The 7085-nt window shown below is 37.1% G+C and overlaps 1 protein-coding gene across 2 annotated transcripts in view; it reads right to left on the bottom strand.

Annotated features, from left to right (window-relative positions):
• Positions 1 to 7085, bottom strand: part of pkn2b (protein kinase N2b) — a 29732-nt gene that overhangs the window by 19330 nt on the left and 3317 nt on the right. For both annotated transcript variants that reach the window (XM_016565217.1, XM_016565216.1), the window contains exon 2: positions 1766 to 1920. In XM_016565217.1, the coding sequence (XP_016420703.1) occupies positions 1766 to 1920 (155 nt within the window). The remainder of the gene's footprint in view (positions 1 to 1765; positions 1921 to 7085) is intronic.

Genomic DNA, 7085 nt, shown 5'->3' with positions numbered 1-7085 from the left:
GTTGAACCCCTGATGTCACATGGATTATTTTACCGATCTCCTTGCTACCTGGCTGGACCTTGATCATGTAAGGGCACTTGCTGTCTATGGGAGGGTCAGAGAGCTCACAGGATGCATCAAAAATATCTTAATTTGTGTTCTGAAGATGAACGAAGGTCTTACGGGTTTGGAACGACACGAGGGTGAGTAATTAATGACAGAATTTGTATTTTTGGGTGAACTAATCCTTTAATACTTTACTACTCATACTCTAGTCTTAATTCAGCAACATTACAGACTAACTAAAGTTGAAAAAGTGAAAAAGCATAATAGGACCCCTTTAATATATCTTATTTAAAAGTTATTAAAAGTGAAACCCACAAATTAAAAACAAAACCATGCAAAACTCGTTTGAAGTGTAAAGGGATGTTTGCTCGTCACACCAAACATTCAAATCTAGTGACTGAGTCAGGAATCTCTATGGACTAAACTTCCTGTAAGCAGCCATTAGAGGCTGACGTTACCTTAGAGGCCTTTCCTCCGGATGTCTAAAGCAGCTGGGAACCTGCATGCAGGACTCAACACTTAAAAAAAAACATCACATACCAGATGATGTTTTTTTTTTCCCCACAGTCCAACCAATGGTGCAAGTTTGGGAAGGGAATACCTGTTTGGCCCAGCATCTAAAGACAAAGAGTTAGCAATTCCCTTTGGTGCCACAAGTGCCGCAAAATCGCAGCTTTAAAGTTCTTAAACAGAGCAGTCCTGGGCCAGCAGAAATGTAGGAGTATCACTTAATCAGTGCGAGTCAAATGAAGTCATGTGCCGTAGTGCTATATATATTTTTGTAACAGTTTTTTAAAGGGTACTAAACCGTTCATACATCTGGAAATAAGTCAGACTCCCTTCAGTTCTGTCTCCCTGTGTTTACCACTCCATATATATTCCCCTCCCGAAGACTGTGCTGATTTAACAGAACTCCTTTGTGAGTCCTAGATGCTAATTTTAGCCACAGAGCCTCTTTAATTAACAGCGTCGTTCTTGATAAAAGGGAGGAAAGGAGGGTCGGACACTCTAGACCAAAGCCAAGCCAAACCATGAGAGCGATTCTGCTGATACTACATGTATGTTTTCAGACACACTACATGCACAGCACCAAAGCCTGATTTCCTGAGGGGGAGGGTGGAGAAACATAAACCGTTCTATTCCAGTTCTCCTTAATGTCAGCTGCACCCTAGGGGGTTACAACCATGACACTGGCATATGTGTATAGTCTAGTCTGGCTTCCTTTACCTCTTTTGGAAGAAGGAGAGGAGATTTCACTCAATTTTAGGGGACATGTTTGCTAATCTCTGTTTTCATTTCTTGGGATGAATCTTGTCTCCCAAGATCTTTAAGAGATCAAACGGCTTATCATCTCTGGGAGTAAAAGAAAAGTACAGTATGTAGTGTAATATGAAATGAAGTGTATTTTTGAAATACTTTTCCTATTCCAGCTTAATATGTAGAGGTTACAAATTTTCACTTTAAGGTTGATTTAACTGAAAAAGGTAAACAGTGGCTCCATCAAAACATTCTAAACAGCCCAACACTGCAACATTGGTTCAACCAGTGGTATGAGTTGGGGCAGGACTACTTAATGGCAAAAAGTGGAAATATTTTTGGAAATGGCCCTTATTATTTTTGCAATATTACTTTGTAACACGACAAAAAAAAAAAAAAAGCGAGAGAATGCATTAGTCTATACAAACCACACACCACAGATCCTCTAAAGACAGACTACTACCTTGGAAGAGCCATTGGAATACATCTGAATCATATTTTCCGCTCCCTGTTTCACTTTGAGCTCGATGTTGGCCTGTTTCTTCAGAGCGGCCAGTCTGCTACTGTTGGTGGATGTCCGTGCTTCACTCTTGGGGGTGTCTGGGGTTAGCGGGTACTCTGATATTGGACAAACACAAATCAACATCAAAGAGTTAATAAAACACTAAAACAACAAACAAAACATTGTTGGGAATGTTGGAGAAATGTGACTAAACATATGGGCAGGAAACGCACACAAGATTAGTGAAACCACATTTGATCCTTCAAGGCAGGTATGAAATGCTAAATGCAGGACAGATGGCATTAGCACACTGTCATTTTTATGATAGTAAACCACAAAACAACTACACTGAAAAATAAAGTGTGGCTGATGTGGCAGATGATGCTAAAGGTTTGATTAACGGAGCAAAAATCTTTGTTTTTGTTTGTAAACCTTTAGATAAAAGCCAGGCCTTTAACTAAATGGCAAAAGGTTCAGTCCGGTCCACATTATAAATAACTCTGGCCACTTGAACCACCTACATATACAAGAAGAGATGAATGATTAAATATACAGTTCTGCTAATGAATATTTTGTTTAACTGCTAATTAAGATAAGCTAAAAGATTTTAAGGTATATTCAACGCATATTGGATACATTAAGAACATTGAAAAATCACAACTTGTTAAAACGTGTAACAAAATAACATGGCTTTTCTTTTTTAGCATTTGATGAGTTGAGTAATAAACAGAAATGACAATGATATAATGACACCCAGTGAAGGACTTGTGCAGGCAGGAAAAATGCAAATGTTCTCTCAGGTGACAGTGAGCCAGTTTCTCAAAGACTCTCTGTGAGAACAACCAGGCCATCATGGAAAGACTTGCACAAGATTGAGCAAACACAAACATGAGCAAAAACACCTTAGGAGAAAAACTAAAAGAAGGGGGCAAAACTGTATTGCCAGTATTAAAGTTGCTTCATCTTTACCTAAACAAGTAATACCTAAACTATTAAAATATGCATGCAATTTAGAACTTGATCAAGTTAACACAAATGACCTATGGCTAATTTTGTCAATTTCCTACTGAAACTCACACACACACACACACACACACACACTTCAGGGTTGTTTTATGATTAGCTGAGGTTCAGAATGATGAGATCATCTACTCATGTCCTGACAAGAACACTAACCACAAATTATACACCTGCAAAGGTAAGGTGGAAGCCCTGTTTCTGACAGCTCTGTCATGGCATATAGAGGACCAAGGCACTAATATTAACAAAACAATAATAGCCAGTAACACCAGAAAACTGGTAGCTGAATTGTGACATGCAATGCTAAATCTACTGTTTTAAATATCATATTGCTAATTATTAGACATTCAGCTTATATTACCTGATATCAATGGACTATGTGGACGTTTTGTACTGCTTTTAATAATATTAACTGATATCAATGGACTATATGGACATTTGGTACTACTGTTTAATGGTGGATTTGTCACACCACACAGGACCATTTCAAATTAATTAAAAACATGAAAATTGTGAAAAACATGACCACTTACAATAACTAAAATACACTTAAACAAAATTCAGTGTTCCTTGTCTTGATCTTGTTGATTAAAAAAAGGTCCAATGACAGGTTGTGTCAACTACCCACACACAAAATAAGCAAATTTGTATTTCCCTGCAATTATATAAATAAAACTTTTCAAATTACTGCCAGTCATCATTGCATAAAGACAAGCTAGATAATACTGCTGTAGTTTGACTATTAAAAAGGCCTGTAATTAAAACCAGGCTTAAATGCACAAACCTAAGTATTTGACAGGCAGGTTTTAAAATATTTCACTTGACCTTGTTAGAAATAGACCAAACAGGAATGCGATTAATTCCTCTAAGGAGAAGACGCCTCCCTGCATGATTCATATGTTGGGAATTCCCATGTATTCCTTTTTTGTAATTGAGTGCAAAGTGATTATTTCAGATTTCTTAGTAACACATAAATAGCGAGGATATGAGAATTCAGAATATTCTTGTATAAATGATTTTTTTTTTTGCTACGGTCTTATTGAAATACTGGAGATGTTCACTGGTACCATTTATACATATTTCACATATTTTGTTTCATGTATTCTGCACAATAATTTAATAAAAATTCTCATTCATGTCCTGTTAAATTATTAGCACACAAAACCAGCCAATTGCATTGCAAAAAAAAGTGTCACGGACAGGTTTATAGAGCCTTCCTTTACTGTTTTTGTATACTGATTTAAAGGGGTGGTTGATTGCGATTTCACTTTTTTATGTTAGTTAGTGTGTAATGTTGCTGTTTGAGCATAAACAATATCTGCAAAGTTTCGATGCTGAAAGTTCAATGCAAACGGAAATATCGTCTTTTAAAATTATGTCAGTTTAATGCCTACAAAAACGGCTCGTAGGGACTACAACGAGTTACTTCTCGGGTTTGTGATGTCACAAACCCTAATAAACCCCACCCCCGGGAACATGCAACAAAGGGGGCGGGGCCATGTTGCGCTGCTTTAGAGAAGAGGAAGAGTTGTTGCCATGCCGCTGCATGAAAAAATATATTCATATATGAATCGTGATTCTGTCTTCTAACGATTCTAATAGAGTCACAAGTTTTACAATCAATGTTCTAAAGCAGCGGTTCTTAATCGGGGTGCGACGTTTAGACGCACACTAGAGGCGGTTTAGCCAATCACAACACACTGAGTCAGCTAACCAATCTAAGCCCATCGTGTATTTCTGAGGGAGGGGCTTCATAAAAACAGGAAATCATCCGAGCGTTCATAGGAGAAGGGACAGAGCGGTGTAGCATAAAGGTAAATTATGTGAAAAATAATGTTTTTTTTTTAACGAAGCATTAACATGTTACACTGCACCCCATAAACACAATCAAGCCTAGAAAAAAAAAAAACAGGCAACCATTTAATAATTTTAAATGTTCCTTATTTTGACAGGTTAGAAGACTACATTTCAGATTTGAAAAGAAAACAAAAAAGATTGTTCATGCATTTTTGCTATTTACATGCTTGCAACAACATTCAATCTGCATCTGATATTAAAGGGTCATATGATGCAATTTCAAGTTTTCCTTTCTCTTTGGAGTGTTACAAGCTGTTCGTGAATAGATAAGATCACTAAAGTTGCAAAGACTAAAGTCTCAAACCCAAAGAGATATTCTTAATAAAAGTTAAGACTCGTCCACGCCTTCCTAAAATGCCTCGTTTAAACACGCCCCCACGTCTACGTCACTGTGTGGGAATATTTGCATAACACCGCCCAAATGTATACGCAAAGAAAGAAGGCGTAACTTTAATTCTCGCTGTAGTATTGTTGTTGCCGCAGCCATGACGTGAAGATGCTGTGTTTCATTGTGAAAACTACTTTGTGTTTGGCCTTCCAAAAGAGGACACAACTAGAAATCAGTGGTTAAGTTGTATTTACAACACTGTTCCAGAACAGTTCAAACCAAATATTCAGATGTGTGCAACGCATTTTACGAAGGACGGCGTAACATTTCCGTCACACGCTTGAGGTATTCGGCCAATCATAACGCACTGGATAGCTGGCCAATCAGCGTACACCTCGCTTTTCAGAACGATGAGCTTTGTAAAAATTGACGCGTTTCAGAAAGGCGGGGCATAGAGGAGAAACAATGTACAGCATTTGGAAAATAATGTGTTTTTTTAACCTTAAACCGCATAAACACATTTCATTACACCAAATACACAAAATAACGTTCTTTTTTAGCAACGGCATATGACCCCTTTAATACTGTATTTATAATAGTATCTTGCCATGATAGACATTTGGCCAGTAATTTAATGAATACTGAATTACTGTATATTCACAAATAAAGAATTTCTGGTAGAGAACAGTACTAACAATATGAAGGTCATGGGTTTAATGCATAAACAAAGTAAACAGGCATGAAGTAAGTATTCACTTTGAACTGAAGTAATGGGACTTTTGAGTTCAGTATTACAAATTCAAAACAAAAAAAATTAAATGGGAATTCCTCAGCTAATTATACTGAGATTTAGAGTATTCCAATAACCTTATCTAGAAGAGTGACTCCTATTTGTAAACACTTAACCCTTTAGGCACCAGGGATTTTGGGAAAAATGCTGGATTTTGACATCAAGATTTCAAAAGTGCTTCCGCATCAATGACACGATAGCTCACTTGGCTAGCTATTTCCTCGAACACTTTGAATAGGAACGTGACGTAATTTTGGTCTAGAATTGAAGTACTACATGTCTGCCATCTAGTGGTAGGGAATACAAATGAGATATTACACCATATTAGGAACTACAGTCTATTTTATTAAGTATGACCTCTTGTCGCAATTTTGCGACTTTGGCGCTTAGAGGGTTAACACTTCCTGAAGTTTGGTGAGTGAATAACTGAATCAAGGAAAGAGAAAACCAACTGTCCAAGAGACATTATTTGCATTCAGTCAACATGCAACCTACTGCAATTGGACTAGTTCCTATCTGAAAAGCTGAAAATGGATCGCAGCAATAAATAAATGCATACATAAATAACATAACACTGTGGCTTTTCTAAACACACAGTACAGTGATTCAATGAAGCATTTGTGGAACTAACCAGGAAAAGTCTCAAATTTGCCATGGGTTTCCCCAATACTAAGTGCCAGGAAAGACATGCTTCCTGTCCTAATTCTTCTCTAATCCCTCTATCACGCTACCTCTCTTGAAGATGAGCAGGTTGCTTCTGCCTGACCAATAAAACATGCGTCTGAATGCACCATACAGTAAACATACCTTAAATTAAAAAACCTAAAAAGAGTCAAGAAATGTTTGGGCTTGATCCAGTCACACCAAGTGTATCCTATCCTATGTGTATTAACAATAACATTGCAATCACTTTCACACTGCATTTTTTTTAGGTGATGAATGATAAAAACATTGACAGCCAATCAAAACCCTTCCTACTTTAAAGTGTGTGTTGCAATTATGAATAAACAATGTCATCATCTGTTGGTGTGGATGCTAATATAGTTATTTTTGTTATCGTTCTGGGTGTGAACGGGTCTTAAAGGGGTCCTATTATGCTTTTTCATTTTTTCAACTTTTGTTAGTCTGTAATGTTGCTGTTTGAGCATAAAAAAGATCTGCAAAGTTACAAAGCTCAAAGTCCACTTCAAAAGGACATATTTTATTTAAAAGAAATCACTTTTCAAAAACTACAACGAACGACTCGTTTGGACTACAACGCATATTTTCCGGGATTTGTGATATCA

This window comes from Sinocyclocheilus rhinocerous, unplaced genomic scaffold, assembly GCF_001515625.1.
Source record: "Sinocyclocheilus rhinocerous isolate Xijiao unplaced genomic scaffold, SAMN03320098_v1.1 scaffold212, whole genome shotgun sequence".
Taxonomy (NCBI): domain Eukaryota; kingdom Metazoa; phylum Chordata; class Actinopteri; order Cypriniformes; family Cyprinidae; genus Sinocyclocheilus; species Sinocyclocheilus rhinocerous.
This window is presented reverse-complemented; position numbering and strand designations above follow the sequence as displayed.